Raw genomic sequence first — 20,082 nt, forward strand, 5'->3', positions numbered from 1 at the left:
AGTTAAATAATCCGACATGGAGAATATTATACGTAATTACATGTGTTGGGTTGCGTTTAGAAAGATGACTTAATATTGTATAATATAAATATAAATCAACACCTTTTGTATATTTAGTGATGGATGGTCTTAAAGAAATAGGGTTAAAAACCAAACAATGATCAGCCAGAAATACCTATATGTATTGTGCAGTATAAACAGTTCTATTGGATACACTCAATGTTTAACACCTGTAAATGGGTCAACATCACTGAAGTTTCTTTTACCTACAAGCGGTGTTACACTTACGTATTCATGTTTGTTAAACAAACATTCACTTTACACTCTCCGGTTAAGAGCTTGTGATGGAAAATATAATGATGTTACACATATCATTATAGTAATTTGGCCCTAAATGACCTTAGTTGTCGATGAGCCGTAAACTCAAACAAGCAATTTCTTTTAGTAATATGACACCGTATCAAGACTAAGCACAGTACAAATACAATGTACTGCGAAACGTCAACGAAAGTATAGAATTATAATAAAGTAACTGGAATGTTGGTTATTAAAGAAAATTTATGTCCCATATGATGTTGTGCATCAATTTATTGGAACGTTTTTTCCTCGTCTCGCTATCCGAAGAACTTCTCTTTGTTACACAATCATCTTTCTTGACATTGATATAACCATGATACTGGAAATACACATTACCATAAATGTGCTTAATTAATTTATTTCAATAAATAATGATAGCATTTTGTTTCTATATCTTCACATTCATAAGAAAGTCATGATATTGTTAAGTCGGGACACATTTTATGAAACAGCGTTTATTAGATACATGTATTTATTGAATTGCTTGAAAATCGTTTACGTTCTCAATTCTACATTTTATGATGTTTCAATTTATGGTTTATGGTTAAAACTGAAATTATAGACTTCAGATATTTTATGTTTAGCCACGCACTGATAAGCAATGTTATTTTTATGTGTTAGATAACATTATGATCATAACAAAATCATATTAACGCGATATACCATGTATAGCGTAATTAAGTTGTGATAAGGCACAGTATAACTGAACTCGACACCAGATATATACTACCACGTCAGCATGCTGTTTTCATATGCACGATTTAAAAACGCTTTAAATGTCTTTTGGGTGTTTTTTTACCGAATCCAAACTATATTTAATCTAAATTGGATATACTGAAATAAATAAACTTCCCCATATCTAAGCTTCAAGTAGAACGCTTTCTTTCTGACAGAATCTAAGTTTTCCACTCCAATCTAGCACGTGCACTTTTAATTCCCACCGCCTTCCTTCAACTTTCACAGTTCCATACCATTCTTTTCTTTATATCATCATTTCACTTTCTGTTATCTACAAAGAAATTCCTTTCTTCATAGTTTTTAAACCCTATCTGGTTGTATATCAATCATGGCTACCAATATTATCTTTCAATCCTGTACCTTCCATTTCTTTATACGAATTATGAGAATTACTCACTTTATCCCCTCTGTCCAAATATATGTTCCTTTCATTCCAACCCTAGTTTCACACTAGTATGATGCAGTAAAACGGATTTCGTTCGCGTGCGATTGAATTTCAAATTTTTGAGGGCAAGTAGAAAGAGCAAAATAAATGAAAACGTAAATAAACGTCACGAAAAAGTGCCAAGCATTTGTATACCGTAGTAGAAATATACGAATATAATTAGGAATTTAAGCCGCTATTAAAAGTAGTTTGCCTTGAAAAAAGTTAGTTTACAGTAAATCATATGTGGAGAGGATTATATTCTCACTCCCCCACAGTCTGAGACACAGGCAGCAGATAACCTTGATGTTGACACATGTGTCATAATCAGGGCTGTTTAATCTATCGTTAAGTTTTACATGCTCGATAAACTTCTCAACACGACCGTCTGAACGCCGTCCACCGAATCTGGTTTATTTCAAACCAAAACTCCTATGTTCAGTCTTCTTTTTCTAAGAGTTACTTTTTTATCCTGTCTCAAATTTTCTCTGTCTCGTACTTTTGTCGTGTGAATGTTCGTCTAGAGCAAAGCAAAAGGACACGATATAAAGACGCATTGATTCAAATTATGTGAAATGGGTTTATAAAAATATAACAATGCGCTCCAGCAAAGCTAGCCTTCTCGACTTCATAAACGACAAAACAAATCTAGTTTAAAGCATCACTTTTTCAAAGTAGAATTGGTTAGTGACTACTTCAACTGAAATTAGAGACATAGTAAGACGTCATTTCAGGTAACACAGAGGTGGAAACATGTAATTTTAAGATTCCAACTTTCAATATTTTCTGACTTATGCCGAGACCAAACATTTAAATATGTCATATTCACAATAAAACAAATGTAAAATGTGTTTGCTAATCTTTATATAATGCAATACCATAGAAGAAAAATCATCGTCAAGGTTATGTAAAACTGTTTTGCCCCTGGAGGTTTTCACCGACATCTGTGAAGTGTTACAGAAGAAACATTACATATCTATCACTGAGCTCGTCAGTTTTAATGAGATTCACCCAGTGACCCCGAAAATGTAACACAATGATAAGAGGACAACACAAAGCAGTGCCTCTCACACTTAACTGTACTTAACATACGAGTGCCTCCTCGTGATCTACCTTATCTGAAACCGTGTATAAACAGACTACTTCAATGCATGTTGGTCTGTAAGAACATGCAGCACCAAGACAATGATCGTGCAAGACTAAAATAGCAGTTTAGACATACATCAAGTCTAATTGTTTCTGGTCCGGCCGGATATTGAATCAATTTCTCCCAGACATCATAGGGTACGCAATATTCTACTTTAGACGAAGACGGTCTGATGAGATATTTTTGTGAATCCGATATAGAATAGCATACTTTTGATAACTGGTGTTAAAGGCGTTGACCTTTATTCAGTGGATTAGTATAAATGAGGTTCTTTAACGAATGTCGGAGGCAAGACAACAACTGGGGTTAAACAGAAGGAAAGTGTCGAGAAGGAACAAACCGTCAAAATGAAATAAATGAACACCAACAGCCATCATCAAGACCGGTATACGACGATTATGGAAGAAATATCATCTGCTGAGGTCACACGAAGAATCAAAGAGACTCAGTGATGCAGGATCACACGAGGACGGTTGTCAAGGAATCACAAACTTAAAGCGTCATATCGCGACTGTTGTCAAGGAGATACAAACACTGAAGGGGTCATGAGAGGACGGTTATCAAGGAAACACAGCCGATGAAGGGCCACGCGATGATGGTTGCCATAAAGACACCCAAAGCTAGGGAGTCTCATACGAATACAATTATAAAAAAAAGCACAATCAGACGGTTGTATAAGAAAATCATTCAATGACACAATATACAAGAACGAGAACACAACAAAAGTTTAAAGATTACAAGTGCCTCGGAGACTCCAATCGCCATTTGAAGACGAGATCTAAAGAAGCATATATAGCTTAGGTCCTACAACAAAATATTAAAAGAAATATCTACTGGTAACATATATGTAATCGACACTTAATAAGTATTCGATACGTATCAGTCCGAATATTGCTTTCTATCACATATTTATAATGTAATAAAGGAGGGGTATCACTTTCGGCCGTTTTACGGCCACTCAGTGATAAGCAAAATATTTTGCATGAAGATACATAAGGGTCAGCTGCATATTGTATTTTATTCAGAATATCCGATTTTATCTGAGCTCATAGTAATTTCAGAGGTCAAAGGGTGAAAATTCAAATTTTCATTGTTTAAGTCCGAATTAATTGAATATGAGAAAAGTGATAATTTTTTTTTTGCATATTTAGCCTGTAAATATTTGGTTTGTGAAGTTCAGCTAAGAAAACTGATGAAAAGTTCAAAAAGTAGGTCACCGTGAGCTAGTTAAGCATTTATTCTATTTCAACATTAAAAACTTTAATATTTTTGCTGAAAATTAGGATGTTTCAAAGATTTGATAGCTTGAAATTGATGTTTAGTACTGCATAAGGATCTTGACATGACCTGCTTAAGATGATTACATCCTTTAGTCACATTGGCTAGGTCACGCGCATAAATAAGGTCATATTCAATAAATTGTATCATCTGTCAACTAAGCATATGCTCTATTACCTTGTTTAAAGTAGGATTTTAAATTATTTAGACTTGTTTTATGAGCTTAATTTCAAGCAACGCCTTCACTGAGGTAGAATATTAGAATTATGCCTGCTGTCCAACTGCATGATCGTGAAAGGCGACTAAATTTGGAATCTTAATTTCACGGTTATTGAGATGAATAAATTTTAATTTTTAACCATTTCAAAGCTTTAGAGTAATGTTTAGCACTTGATTTGTCACGAACTACTTTAGATTATTGCATCATATGGTCACATTTGCTGGGTCACGTTGATGAATTAGGTCACATTCAATAAATGTTATTGTCTGTCAACTAAGTATCTTGTGGATTTTCCTTGTTTAAAGAAAGTGTTTAAGCTATTTAAGCTTGTTTTAAGAGAAAATATTAAGCAACACCTACATTGCAAGTATGATGATAGAATTGTGCCTGCTGCCTCATTGCATGATCGGAAAAGGCGACTAAATCTGGGATCTCAATTCTAGTGAGGAAAAACGGTATAAAGCTAGTATATTAATAATCCGAAATAAAAGGCCAAAATAAATTCAAAGTAAAATCAAAATCATTTCTATGGAATATATATTCAGCCACTAAAGGGCCTTCTTCAGTCCGAAATAAAACTTACACAACGTGTTCGTCTACATGTTTGTTTACATCTATTGTGTGCAGGTACGAAATGTCTCGGCCCGTTTGATGTATACGGCGGGTTATTTCGACCCAACATGCTATGTGCACTAAATCAACCCCAGTGTTTAAACAATTCTAGTGGCTACCTAGATCAAAATATATTGGATTTCTGTCTGAAATATCATAGAGAATGTTTCTTTCTCAGAAAACATTCCTGTCACTTTATACAAGTTATTGATATTAAGATAATACTCTCTTATAATGAACACTAGATGTTAAATACATGATATTGCTTCTTAAAGCCACGAGATAAAGGTTCCATATTTAGTCGCCTTTTACGATCATGCAATGGAGTAGCAGGCACAATGCTAACAAAATACTTGCAATACATGTGTTGATTGAGATTATCTTATAAAACAAACTTAAATGGCTTAAACATTTGCTTAATATGATTTATAAAAAAATTCCAAAAGTTACATAATTGACAAAATATACGTTATTGAATATGACCTAATCCATCCCCGTCACCCAGCTCATATGACCCTTAGCTGCCACCATCTTAACCAGATCATTACAGAACCTAAATAAAACTCTAAACGTCACTCTGAAGGTATGGAATGGATGAAAATGTAAAAAAAATTCATATAGGTAACCATGAACTTAAGATTCCAAATTTAGTCGCCTTTTACGATCATTCAGTGGGACAGAAGGCTTAATTCTAAAATCCAACCTCAGTGAAGACGTTGCTTAGATTAAGCTCATTAAACAAGTCTAAACAATTTTAAATCCCGTTTTAAACATTGGAACACAGCCAATGCTAAGTGGACAGATGATACCATTCATTGAATATGACATAATTTATGCACGTGACCTAGCCAATGTGACCATATGATGTAATCATTTTAAGCAGGTCGTGTCAAGATCCTTATGCAGTACTAAACATCAATTTCAAGCTATCAAATCACTAAAAAAATCCAAGTTTTCAGCAAAAGTGTTTAATTCTAAAATAGATTAAATGCTTTACTAGGTCATTGTGACCTACTTTTTGAACTTTTTATCAGTTTCCTTAACTAAACTTCACAAATCCAATATTTACAGGCAAAATCTGCAAAAACTATTATCTCTATTCTAATATTTAATTAATTAGGACTTAAATAATAAACAAGTGATTTTCACCCTTTGACTTTTGACCTCTGAAATTACTGTGAGCGCAGAAAAAATCGGATATTCTGAGAAGCATAGAATATGCAGCTGACCCTAATGTATGTTCATTAACACTGAGTGGCCGTAAAACTCCCAAAAGTGATACCCCTCCTTTAGTCTTTTATAATGATTCTGTAAAATGTATTTTAAGTAGGATTGAGTAGTAGGTTCTATTCCGTTTCCAAATATTTTATTGACAAAAAAAAGATGTCAATATGATTGGACTTTAGGCAACGCCTATTTCTGTTCTTACCTTATTAAGGTGGTATAAACAAAAACAAATAACATGAAACATGTACAGTATATTCCAAATGCATAACATTACATGTAAGTTAAGCCTTAAACCAATATCTCTTGCTATAGTCAACACTGAATACTCGCTAGAGTCTAGTTATTTTATTATTTTATAAACGTCGTATAAAATACGTTAAATAGATGCAGGAATGGCAAACGATATTCTATCACAGTAATCAGATAGAACCTCACACAATGAGGTAGATATGTGGTTTTATTAACCCTTCAGCCACCTAAGTATCTCTAATGTTTCCTTAAGTAGACTTACAAATAGTTGGACACGTAAACTGTTTGGCCATCTGGTCGTTGTATTTCGATCAAGCACACATTTAAATTCTGACAACATTTGTGACATGTAATTACAGGAAATCTGAGAGGGCACAGTCTATAATTCTTTCTCTGGATGTGACAGTTGAGAGGTCAATGGTCACATGATCGGTGTCGGGTGTGGGTTGGTGAGGCTGTTGACCACGTGACATGATTACAGAACAAGAAAATAGGTGTGCGGATATGACAGTGGACAGGCAAAAAGACAGACACCGGACAACACAACATGGTGTCCTTAAACATGTGTATGACAAGTTAATCCCTTGTAGCATTTAAACGAAATGTCTTGTGTACCATTTTAGTTCACATTCCTAACGTTTTTATATACATGTACTCATTCATGGCAATTCTAACCAAAAACCGGAAATCACTGCAGTTAAAGCGTCACACCCCCTGATTAAGTTCAATAGGGTCCATTTCCGTTATAGATGTTCGTCCTAAAATAATCTCGCTTTCTAACTGAAAATCTAATCGAATATTTAACAAAATAAATCATATAGAAAGGTAAAATAAAATATAGCGAAAAAATGACAAAACATTAAGTTAACAACTACTTCAAATAAAAAAGTCGTCCATTCTGATTGAATACGTGTTATACTGCTAAGAAAGTAAACAAATATTGTCACTATAGTAACGTTTGTAATTATAGAACTGTATTCCTACATTGTTACTTTTGTCATTATAAAACGGGAAATATCGTTCCAATAGAGTAGACATTATACGCAGACTCCACAATGATTACAAACATACGGGACGGGTTGACATTACAAAACCGAATAGTATGTGTTTATAAGGTAATGTGTCTTCAGTTACATATGTCCTTGTAACTTTTTGACATTATATTAAAGATGCTCCACCGCCGACAGACAATAAATTATATTCATCAATTTAACAATAATTGGTGTCTTGTCGTGTATATATATGTCTATTTAACACAAAAAATAACAATAAATAATTTATTTTCCTTTGGTGCATGCGCAATCAGTACATCATTCCATATAGGATATAGTGCCCAGGAATTTTTTCGGGATGCAATTAATTTTTTTTCACATTTTTAACTTTTAAAATTAGAAGCTCAAACTTTTCAAAGGTGGTAATGGTGTAAAGTAAGTAACTTTTGTAACTGAAGAAAAATGATAAATCGTCTGATCCTGTTTTTGATAGTGAAAAAATAACAATTGTCAGCGGTGGAGCATCTTTAAGGACTACGTTCCGCCAACAGAACTAAAATTCGATTATGTTATTTGTCATCATAGAATGCCATTTGAAATACCTAACACGGAAATTCATGCAGTTTGAAAAACCGGAAGAAACATAGAAACACTTGTCAATATCAGGCTAGAATATTTGCCACTTTAGTATAATACGAGCCATTTTTATACAGGTTACATTATGTACCTTTATTTTACTGCATAACAACTAGCTATGGCCTTATCCAAGGTTCCCACAATACGTCCTTAAATGGTCCTAGGCCTAGTTGTGAATAAGATGTTATTCTAATGAAACCGTTACCATGGAAACTTGAATATATCACAATTATGAACGAAGGCAGACATGAGATAATAATTCCGTTGGTTCCTTTTATCAGATTTGTCATAGAATTATAAATTAACTGATAAGCGTTACACTACAGACCCGTGGCAAGGCAGTGACGTAATCATTAAGGCCTATAAAGCCATTCCCCGGGCAAAAGTCTGAGGGTGTATTATCAAGTTTGATATATTTTTTTCATTAAACACATACCAGAAATTGGTGAGTAGATAAAAGTGTCATCCTTTACGGCTAATAATGATGATTACGACCAAATATTTGGGGTTTATGGGTTTATGCACGTAGAATATGATAACAATGTACCGATCAAGATTTCATTGGAAGATAAAGTGCACGGTCTGAATGTCGCTTAATGTATATTTTTATTCAGATATCTTTTTTCAAATATTTCATAATTTCATGGTATCTACGTTAGATGTTATCATAGCAGTGTAAAGTTACAATAAAGATATACAGTAGCACATGGCACACGTTGAATGTTGTAATTATTACATATGCACAATATACATTATGTAGCGCATTATGGCATTTTATCACATCATCTGCCTGAAATCCAGTGACATCGCCAGTGTAATATCATTGCAAATATCACTATTTAGATATTACATGGAGCGTTTTTGTTGGTCGGAAATTCAATGTGACGTCATTACTTGACGTCAGTAACGTGACGGAAGGATTTCCTGGTTTTCCTAATGCAATAAAGTTCTGTGCCATATCCAAGGTGAATGTCGTAACTGGTCGAATGTGTTGACATTTTTCTAAATAGATGTATTGAAACTCACGTGTGTAAATAATAAATCATAACTCATTGAAAGTCACGGTCAATCCTGTTTTTAAATTTTTCATAAACAATAGTAACAAGAACATCTTTACAAAATTATTTTGATGATCGATGTATTTAGAAGTTGACAATTTCTTATAGAACACTATATCGATGTTAAATAGGTAAGACCACTTCTTAGTTTGATCATGTGTACTTTAGCTGCATAGTTGACAATAACATCGTGATGGCAATACTGCCTTAAAAACTAATTGATTTTAGTTATTGAAATAGATGTATTTGTGGTGTCGAGTTACAGAAATCGTCTTCATGTTGCAGTATGCAAATTATGACATATATAATGGATATAAACCTGAAAACATGTTTATCTTTGTAATACAGTCACATGCCACGTTAATCATAGGTACTAATGTAAAGGATGCAAAGGACGGGATTTCCTTTGAATAATTTGTGCGACATTTGCCCGGCACTTTCATGCAAACAATTCATGTCAATATAGTTTTCTCTTTAAAAAGTTAAGACATTTTAAGTAACAGATACGAATCCCCCAATTGTCAACATGTAGATGAAGGAAAACTGAAGTGGAAATATCCATTCTTGGGACAACGACTTGTAGTAAAATGTCTGTAATTATCTTATTTGGCCACATTTTATTACTTCTCTGGTAGAATTCAAAGGTACTTGTGGTTATTTCAATGTCAGGATTTCTTTTTATTAATTTCTGTTATATGTTGCCTGTGTATCGGTAACCCCGCTTCCACCTCCTTAACCTGACACGACCTTAAATGACAAGCTATTAATAGGACGCATAACGGATACAAACAAAAATATCCTTATCCTTCAAAATCAAATATTTTATTTTATGAATCATTAAAAATATTAAACAGTAACGTTAGTGATAATGAATTTGAATGGCTTAACATCTGTGCTAGAAACCTTGATTTTATTACCATTAAATCATTTTCTGTTCACTAGCTTTCAAAGCTTCTTCAGTACACAAAACACCTACGACCATGGACTACACTGAAGGTGAACTCCCATGGATTGACTAAGATGAAATATTGTTGGATACATTTAAATTATTTATAGCCAATGGAAATAGATGTACCTGATTTGGATCACTAGATCGCCTCTAAGATAATACTAATATAATCAGGGCCCAGAATATCTAATATTCACAAACCTTGGTACAGAATAACTGTCATTTGTTATCAGTGCAATCGTTAGAACTGTGGGGATAGATCTTGTCAAGTCTTTCCATTATGAACTACACATTATGGATGATGAGATCTACTGTGAGAGTCAATATGGAGCTCGTGCCGTTTTAACTTACACTGACAAGATGATGTCTAATTATAAAAACGAAAAAGGGAACTCTTAAGCACCAGGATTTAAAAAGCTGCATAAGTCAGTAGACTACTGACTCCATTTTATGATTGTATTATACCCGCTTACCCAACCTACCTAGTCAGATCAAAGATGACACGAAGCCTTAATTCACGTCACTGTTCCGAAGAAAAAGAACTACAGAAAACAAAGTTTTAGGTCACAGATTTAACGGATCATGATAACATTGATAAGTGCGAGGAAGAACTCATATCATCATGATGTGAATTGCATGCTATAGTTTTCATCTACATATCTAGTGCATTGTGAAAGATCCTATTTCTGTGAATATAGCGCAAAAGTGTTTTGAACAGATGAACTTAATTATGATTTAGTGTATTTGGAACAATGTTTTAACAACATTAACGGAATCCAATTAATACAGAGATATTAAGGGCAAACTTTTTGGTGTGAAAAGCGATAAAACATGAATAACGCTAAAATATTTGTTTGCATTATTCATTTAAATAATGTCAATATAAGTGTTTCTTTGTTTAACCTTTTCAGTCAGTAAATCATCCTTAGGACATAGAAACAAAAATTAGAGGCCATCTTGAATTTCCAAGCAAGACTTTCTATTTCAAAGTGATAAGGATAAACGTGGTCGATGTTTCGCATGCTTGTTAGATTTCTACATGCTTTAGTGTCTGCCACAGGTGCTTCCTACAATGATATCGCAAACCATTCCGTTCCGACAATATATCTTAACTCATTACTTGGAATATCAGCGTGACGTGACCGTGTAGTTGAAATTTGGTTTTACATTGTTGCATCTGTCTGCTCCATGATATTGTATATAATAAGTCTGAGAGTTTTGAATTCTTACGAACGATAAGAAACACTTAATCATATTAAATGTAAATAAAATATTTTCATTACACCTGAAGTAAATGGCAATATAGGTGCACAGTGATGTGTGTGAAGTGTAACAAATGTTGTGATTTATGCTGAGGTACTTACCACGCCATGATAGACTAAACAGATCACTGTGACCTTTACTAAGTAGACTGTGTGTATTGAACACCCCAGATAACTTTCTAGTGCTGTAGGTATTATCTACCGCCTTTATCAGAGCACTCTGTTGTGATTTACTGGTACTGTATCTAATGTATACAGAACGTCATGTAGCAGTTGGCTTAGACCTGCATTAACGGCAATGTCCAGTCTTAACGAAAATAAGACTGGTGATCTTAATACACTTGTATTGTAATTCATTACAATGTTTCAATAATGGCATTCTCAATTTCGATACTATCCAAGAAATATACCAGATTTTGAGGGAATTATTACTCATTCAACCAATATAAAGTGTCAAAGCATTATCAAAATGATAAGATATTATCAAAACAGGGTACAAGACAATTTGCTGTTCTGTAATCCAGGATGTGTTCTCAAAAGCAACAAACACGCGAGATTTTAATAATAAATTGTTGTCTGTAACATTTTTAAGACGAATTTTAGTGAAAGGTACAAAAATGCAATAACCACTAGTTTCTTTCTCCAATACTAAAATTTTTTAACAGTATTAAGATAAGTAAATGTGACTTACATCAGCGTGTGATTTCAGTTGAAGCGCTAGGTACGTAATTAGTGTAGTATCTGTAATGTGGTTGCTATCCAGAAACAGAAAGTTAACAACTGGGATTTTGAATTTATTATACATGCTAAGAAGCTTAGATGTAAGCTGTTCCTGTTGGTATACAAAAAACGTCAAATTAATAACTCACAGTCGTACGTAATGCCTGTCGGCTAGATAAAATATTCGCTTTTAGTAAAAACAGACATCGTCAATCTACATAGTGGAAAAATTAAACGGCTCTGTCAGGTCAAGGTCATCTATACAAATAAATGCGATTATCAGACCGGCATTACTTAGAAACAAAAACAATTTGGCCAGCAAAAGGACACTATCAGTTTTCATAGAAATCGCAATGAATTTCTGGAAGGGTTGACATATAGAAAAGTAAATAAACGTAATTGGCGCAAAATTTATTTTTCACATGTTAGCGTAACAATGAATTCGAGGAACCCCAGCAATCGCGTTTAAAAAGACTTGTAGTTAATACGATCAATGTATATTTAATTTGACGCAAAGCTTCTATCTCAAATTACGTAAAAATATGATTACCGCTAAAATATGCACATTTATTAATAGTAATTCGATGTGTGGTATAAAGTGCAGTCTTTTCAAATATTTAATGACAATGTGATACCAAGAGTGTTGAATAGCATATCAACATAGCACGTTAGTAATGTTGAAGAATGCAGACGTATGCCAAATGTATATTAACTTGTGTATCAGTTTTCTAGTCCTGGTATTGAAATACGCTGGTCCTCATGCAATTTCATGAAATTAAGTTTCAGATATGAGATAGAGGTGCAAATTACTTAGACCAGGATATTGAGGATACAGCCTCAGTCACAAATGCTGATCGGTAAGATATATTTCTTGTAAAGACGGTGGGAGAGGAGGGAGCAATGATATTCAGTATGCTAATATGGTCTTCCGGTACAATCATCAAGGCTAATAACTAAAAATGTATACCTAAATATTCAAAGTGAATAATTCTTTTAACTATAGACACGTCCATTAGATGCGAGAGACGCGAGTGATTGCTGTAACGCAGAGCCATAATTGGATTAAATCATAAAAGACCCAAGTTAGAATCAAGAGCTTCCTGGTGGTTCTTAACAACTTAAACAACAGGGTTAGAGACTAAGAGTTTACAGTGGGTGCTCAGAAACTTTGAATGGGGCCCTCAGCAACGTACATAGGGGTCAGATTGGCTAAAAAGGCTCTGCATTTGATATTGAGGCTAAATGTCAAGGATCTAGGCGCTGATATCTAATTTGGTTGTGTTTTTGTTGAAGTATGCACACTGCACTTCTATAAATTTAAGTGTTTGGAAAGCAAACCTTTACTCTTTTTAACTGATATTTTAATAACATCTTCTAAAATAACAAAACAGACAGCCAATCTCCAAACAAAAAAAGCCATTATCAACATGAAATGTTAGAAAACAATACATGTTACCCAGAAAAGTGTGAAGACACATGTCAAACCTGTTATAGTCACTTTAACATGAGGATGTAGATGTCAATACAAAACAGAGCAGAGCAAGTCTGCTTATTTTACTATGAATCTTGACTTGGTTCATGTAATTCTTTTATTTTCCCTGTGTTTTGAAATAGACAGGACAAATATAAGCTATTCCTAAAAATTCAAAATTCAAAATCCCTATTGTTGATATTAAATTTTACGATAACTGACAAAGTGACTTTCCGAATATTTAGCTTCAGTCAGAAAAAGAGCACCTTTATGGAGTATACTGCGTCTACATAGCCTGATACACACGTCTCACTCACATATATTAATACAGCACAAAGATTACATACATTCAAATGTCTACTAATAGGTCATACACAAGTTTAACGAGGTGAGAAATGTAGCTAGTACGTTTCGTGTGTAGGAATATCACTGACAATGTTTTGTTGCCTGGTTGTACGATAATGTATGTGAACAGTACATTTCACGGTTACACATTCGATAAAGCTCCCTTTGGTTGAAAGTTGATAAATAGCTTAACTTTTAATACCTCGAAATCTAAAACACCCATGTCTTGACAAGAACATGCATAGGATAGTATGGAACTTACATGGATTCATCAACCGTTCTAAACGTTTTCTAAGGATATGGACTTTGACAGACAAGATACGCCAGTGAATTAGAAAATGTAGTACAAATTGCACATAATGCAATAGGATATTTAAAGATGGATACATCAGAAGATTACAGGGGGATAACACATATTCCATATATGGGTATCCTTATATACATCTTCTATGACCTATGACATTCCATATATGGGTATCCTTGTATACATCTTCTATGACCTATGACATTTCATATATGGGTATCCTTGTATACATCTTCTTTGACCTATGACATTCCATATATGGGTATCCTTGTATACATCTTCTATGACCTATGACATTCCATATATGGGTATCCTTGTATACATCTTCTATGACCTATGACATTCCATATATGGGTATCCTTGTATACATCTTCTATGACCTATGTCATTCCATTGATTGTCATCGTGACCACTAATACGATTTAGTTATTGTGATAAACGATCATACATAGTACAGTTGAATACCACAGTCTAAGACCATGAAAGTATTTTGGTCTTAGATTTTCATTCTGAAGGCGTGTTGGTTGGGTGCCTCTTGTTTTTATCTAAGTGTCACGAAAAGGACAATCACAGCTGGACATTTATTTGTACAGCCTATATTGTATATATTTGTTCTGAGATCAGTTGTGACTATATATGCATGGGTCTTTGTAGCTATATTTCAGTCAATCATTATCAACACTAACATTACCAACCCCTGTATTATCCGACACATTTACAGAGTGTCGGTAAAGTCAGGCTTCACTGTACTTAACATCATCACGTCCCTGAAGTAAAACCACTTGACTTCGAGACTAACAGTAGAACCACAGAACCAAGGTTAAAGTCCTACTTCGTATTAATTAAGCCAATAAACTTCACAAATTGAAGCATCCGACAAGAGGATTAGATATTGTTGATCGACAGTAGCCTTCAGGCGAAACGGAGAAGACAAGACGTGATGTATTTGGTTAAAGTTTATTTAGGGAACTCGAACTAAAATAGAATCATTCAATATATCACGTCAAATAACGTTTCCTATTTAAAATAACTGATCGTATTTCTGAACCGATCGGTATGGAAGCCTTCAAATATCTACTTCAGATAGTTGTTAATGTGAAGTGCGTGTTATATCAACAAGCATCGGAATTATTCTGTACGATAAGTACTAAAGTACCCCACCCTCACACTAGTGACGATCCGGTTTTAAGTTCCCACGATTTTTACTTGTCAATGTCTAAAACGAGTGGTGTGGCGGGGGAGGAGAGTTAGGAAGTTAGGTCCAAATCAAGTCTTGGAGTACGGTAACAACTTTCATTAATGTCGTTTACCAGAATAGTCATGATGTTGAATGGTTGAGGATGACCATTATCTGGTAGTGGTGAGGGAGCGGGGATGACTTCCCTAAATATGATAATTAATAATCATGTATTTTCACCATTTTCCTCGTGGAAATATCCCTAATTAAGCTTATCAATAATTTATGGATCCACCGATGTTTTGTGTTTATTTGCGTAAAACAAGAATTCACTTATTATACATTAAAACAACTAAAGCTGTTTAGCAACTTTGGAAACATATTCATTCTAACAGCATATTTTTCCCCGAGTCGTGAAAAGTGAAGACAGACAGCAATGTTGTTTTCTGTTTAGATCACTGTAATGATGAATCCTTCCAGCCTTGTTTACTTTTTAAGAAAACGATTTATCATTGTGGCTCTCCTGTCGAGAACACACAAGTTAATGTAAATCCCTCATCCTCTTTGTTTTCTTCTTTGTATTTTTAAATTTTTACTCCGTATGTCGGTATGTCAGTCTTCTTCATACTTCGTTTATCTGTGTTAAGTTTTGCATTCATTAACATATCACTACATACAAACGAAGTAGACAACAGATGTGTTTCATATACAATAGACATTTCATGCATGAATGTGGAAGCTGTGAAACTGCTTTCAAAACTAATGAAAATCATTCTGGCGTTTTATCATTTTCAAATGATTATAGGCCTTGAGCCTATGATGATGAGTTGACTTCAAGACCTTGAATAGACGATACTATTACGGAAAAATGGGACTACTATCACGTAAGACCGGGACAATCGTCTACAAACATCATATGTGGAGGGGATTGCAAATATGGAGACTTCAATTAACGGGAAAGCGTAAATTATCGTATTATGCGAGACCAACTTAGAGCTGAAGTAATGGAGTACACTGGACGGAAAATGTCGATAAAAGTAAAGATTGACATTGTGTGACCGAGACAGTACAGTAGTGTATGTCGTAGAGACGAACTCTAAGTAACAATTAGGATATACAACTGTGAATTTAATGCTGAGAAATCACTTCTCTGGTACCGAAATAGGATCGTAAATGTTAGCGTGATTGCTGTGCAGGATTAATTGTGATGCTAATGTTTCGTTTAAAAGATTACTTAAAAATTGACTAAATTCACAAGATGGAATCAGCTGAGAACATTTAATTCCTATTACGGTGATAAAAACAGTGAAACTCATAAAATGCACATTATATAAAGCTTAAATCGAAATTTCATTTTCTGTCGCTGATATGAAATATGTTATCATGCCGATTCTATGTAACACGACTCTTTGTACAAAAATAGAAAACGATAGCCGCAGAATCAGCTTCATGGGAAAGCCGGTAAATGCTGTGGAGATTGTGCATGTGCATTGCACGTCCGAATTTGTTTTCTTTATTATCTGTTAGACATTATATCATACAGCATAGACATCTATTGACTCGTGCCCTATCCGGGCCTCGAACTCACGATCTAAAAGTCGTCCGTTATCTAGGACAGAGGGTGAGACTTACAGTACTTAACAGTACATTGTACATAAGCCACTTCATGTTAAATACTAAGTACTTTACAATGTTTATAAACTTTGAATACACTATATTGTATGTATAGTACTACCGATGTATCATACGTTTGTATGTACTAGATGTTCGTATACTGAATGCATGAAAATTTACGCGAAGGGTTGATTTTCGCTTATTACGCGAAGGGTGCTTGACCGCGAAAATCCCCGAGCGTAATATTTTGTGAAGGCAAGAACAATGAACCTTAATGTCCAATAACATATCGCGAAATTTACACCATCATAAACATTTTATACATGCAAATCGCAAAATTGAGTAATCTCGAAAATATACCCCTTTACAGAATTACAGAAAAAAAACGTCTCTGAAGGTCAACCGAGATAAATGATTATACAAAAGACTTGCAAAAGCACTTTTTTTTCAAAAGGTATCAAAACAACATTAATGCATAAAAAATGTTTCGTTTTTAGAACTCATTTAACAGCTCAGAAAAAAGTTATAAGAAGAGATGAAAAAGAACCTGAAAAGAAATCACCCAAAACGTCAAACAGAAGAACGTGAACATACAAACGACTTCAATGTTTCGATATACCATGAGATTTTACACTTATATACATAATGGTCCCATAACGAGCAACATTTCTCTGAAGAATTATAAAAAAAACTTACACAGTAATTCTGTGCTAGCATTAAAATATGGAAGATTGCACCATAAAGCGACGAATTTTCGTGTAACAATGACTTCTTTGCCTACTAAAGGAGTCGGATGAAGTTTAGGATTACTATATAGCAGTAGACATCCCGTAAAGTAGACATTCCATCAAGTAGATATCATGTCGCCATATTAATACCTAATACAGAGATAAGCTCCCTTTGAATGTTACATTTCTGTGTACTTAAGATGGTGGTCAAAAGTCAATATTTCTGTGACACTGACCCGTTATCTTATTTGTGGCATAACAAAACTTTCTAGAGTCGGATAAAGCTAGGAAATTGACTGGAAAATCTGGTTATAAAGTTATGTAGCTTAGACTCCGATAAAGCTAGGAAATTGACTGGGATATCTGGTTATAACGTTATGTAGCTTAGACTGTGTTTGTTGCTGGATTACAATAAGAGGGGACGTGATCCGACAAAGTACAAAGAAGGAATGGTTTTGTGTGGAGCAATGGCATATAAAAGAGTTATTAGGGCTTTTCCCCAAAGGCTTGGATTATATCATACTACATTTATACAACTCTAAATTATCAGCCATTTCTAAAAACTGAATGCTCTTGATTTTTATTATGATGTGAAAGGTTGTCCATTATTTTGTTATCCAATTATATAGAATACCTAACTATTTTAGAGATGGTTACAACACAATTGTGACTTAATTACTATTTTGTTATATACTGTTAGTAGCTTTGCAATATTTTGGATCTCAATTATTTTCCCGTTAATTCATGGCAAAACTTAGCTTATTTAATAATAGACAATAATTAGCTTTGAAGATTTCATCGCCAGCGTATCTTCTGCACAGACTCTCGTGAAGATATGTATTCGTAAATTGTTTGAAAAAATAAGTTTGCTAAGTATAATGTAATCACGACATCAAAATGATTTACATGTGTGCTTTAGCGTGAGTGTGTCAATAAAATAAGCACATACGAAAATATCTTACAAAAGGGTATGGTTATTTTATGATAAGATACATGTTATCTTAATGGATTGTCTAGCCTGCAAAAAGAGAAGAATACAAAGTGTTTTAATGGATAGCTACTCACGTGTGATAGGTTCTGGATTAATCCCGTGACAGAAGCTGAAGAAATCCGGACAACAATCGGACGCTGTTTCATTACAGAAGACATCACAGTAACATATGGAGTCCAAAATAGGGACGGTACAGGCGTCGTCCCTCCCCGGACAGCACTGTCCGTCCTGACGGGCGGCACAAAATGGACCTGTCACGTCATCGTCCATCTCTATAAATCTCTTTTTCCGGGATAATTTCCGTCCCATCCTCTCGTCTCCCAGGGTGGGGACGGAAATTAGAATAACCGTAATTATAATCAATATAAATTTCAACGCACAATGCTCCATTGTAAATCTATAAGGTGTTAATCCGACAGAATTTTGTATTTAATTCATAACAAGTCCAAAGAAAAATTTTGCTTTTCCCCACTTTTCACAATTTGCTAAATAATTTAATCCCATGTTTTAATGTGTAATTTCCATGGCGCTTCCTCCTTTCTATGTTTGGAAGTGGACACTGGTCAGATGTGGTCATCCCTCCGTCAGGTACGCTATTCCAAATGCTACAAGTGTCGAATGTGAAATCCGTGCCACTACCTATGTACATACATTCTCCTTCAATCCTTGGGTCATATCTACTCTGGTATATACCACCCCTTGTGTATTACCAGAGCGCACGTATATAAACCGCTGAACATGCTAAAATAGGTCCACTATGTATGCACAAAAGATTTATGAAAATTTCATCACATTATTTATTATACTTAGAATATAGCCGTGAGGTAATACTAAAATATACCTACAATGTATATGTCCATTCATATATGTGTCATAAGTGTTAAATATCTTGACCTAGTATTTAAATCACTACTCTACACAACTATACGCGTATATATCATGATTGGAAAATGATATGTTGACATGCTGATAACTAATACATTAAATTGGTTACGTCAGCGGTGTGTGTGTATCATAAATTGTGTCTGATATGTGAATGGCAGGGTTTCTAATGACACTGGACATTGGTCAACGGTGATAAAATGACCGGCTAATCTTTCCGGCCCCGGGACAAGTCAATATTTGCGAAAACTTGTAGGTCAGGGTGTATACCTCTCACAATACAGATATTGGACTGGTAAAGAAAAATACACCTAAATTACCACATAAGTGATTTATTTTTGCGGGGGTAATATTTTCGCGATTTCGCAGATAAGTTTTCGAACATTTGATACGCGAAATATACGCAATGATATCAGAGTGATATCTTCAATGAAATAAAGGAAAAATCTTTCTTGAAATAACCTCCAACTTTTTTTTATTACGAGTTAGAGAAACCAGGCAACTGAGAAAATACTCATAACACCAAATCGCTAAATCTTTAACACGCAAAATTTGAATTTTCTCGTTTATATCAAATCTGGTAAATTGAAGTGCAAAAAAACGGCCATACGGCAATAAACGCAAAAGAGTGTTTTTTCTGGTTACACTTTTAAGCCAGAATGCAAATTCAAAGCAACGAAAAAATAAAGGGTGGGTCATAT

The 20,082-nt window shown here is 34.3% G+C and overlaps 1 protein-coding gene across 5 annotated transcripts in view; it reads right to left on the reverse strand.

The window, feature by feature from the left end:
* The window catches only part of LOC138325644 (tubulointerstitial nephritis antigen-like), a 40,454-nt gene extending 21,069 nt beyond the window's left edge, over nucleotides 1-19,385 (reverse strand). For 2 of the 5 annotated variants that reach the window (XM_069271442.1, XM_069271445.1), the window contains exon 1: nucleotides 18,574-19,363. In XM_069271442.1, coding sequence (XP_069127543.1) covers nucleotides 18,574-18,889 — 316 coding nt within the window. In that variant the 5' untranslated portion in view covers nucleotides 18,890-19,363. Of the gene's footprint in view, nucleotides 1-18,573 lie in introns of all 5 variants that reach the window. The other 3 variants (XM_069271443.1, XM_069271444.1, XM_069271441.1) reach the window with 3 other exon arrangements.
* Between the last annotated feature and the right edge of the window lie 697 nt (nucleotides 19,386-20,082).

Source organism: Argopecten irradians, chromosome 6 (assembly GCF_041381155.1).
Source record: "Argopecten irradians isolate NY chromosome 6, Ai_NY, whole genome shotgun sequence".
NCBI classification, from domain to species: domain Eukaryota; kingdom Metazoa; phylum Mollusca; class Bivalvia; order Pectinida; family Pectinidae; genus Argopecten; species Argopecten irradians.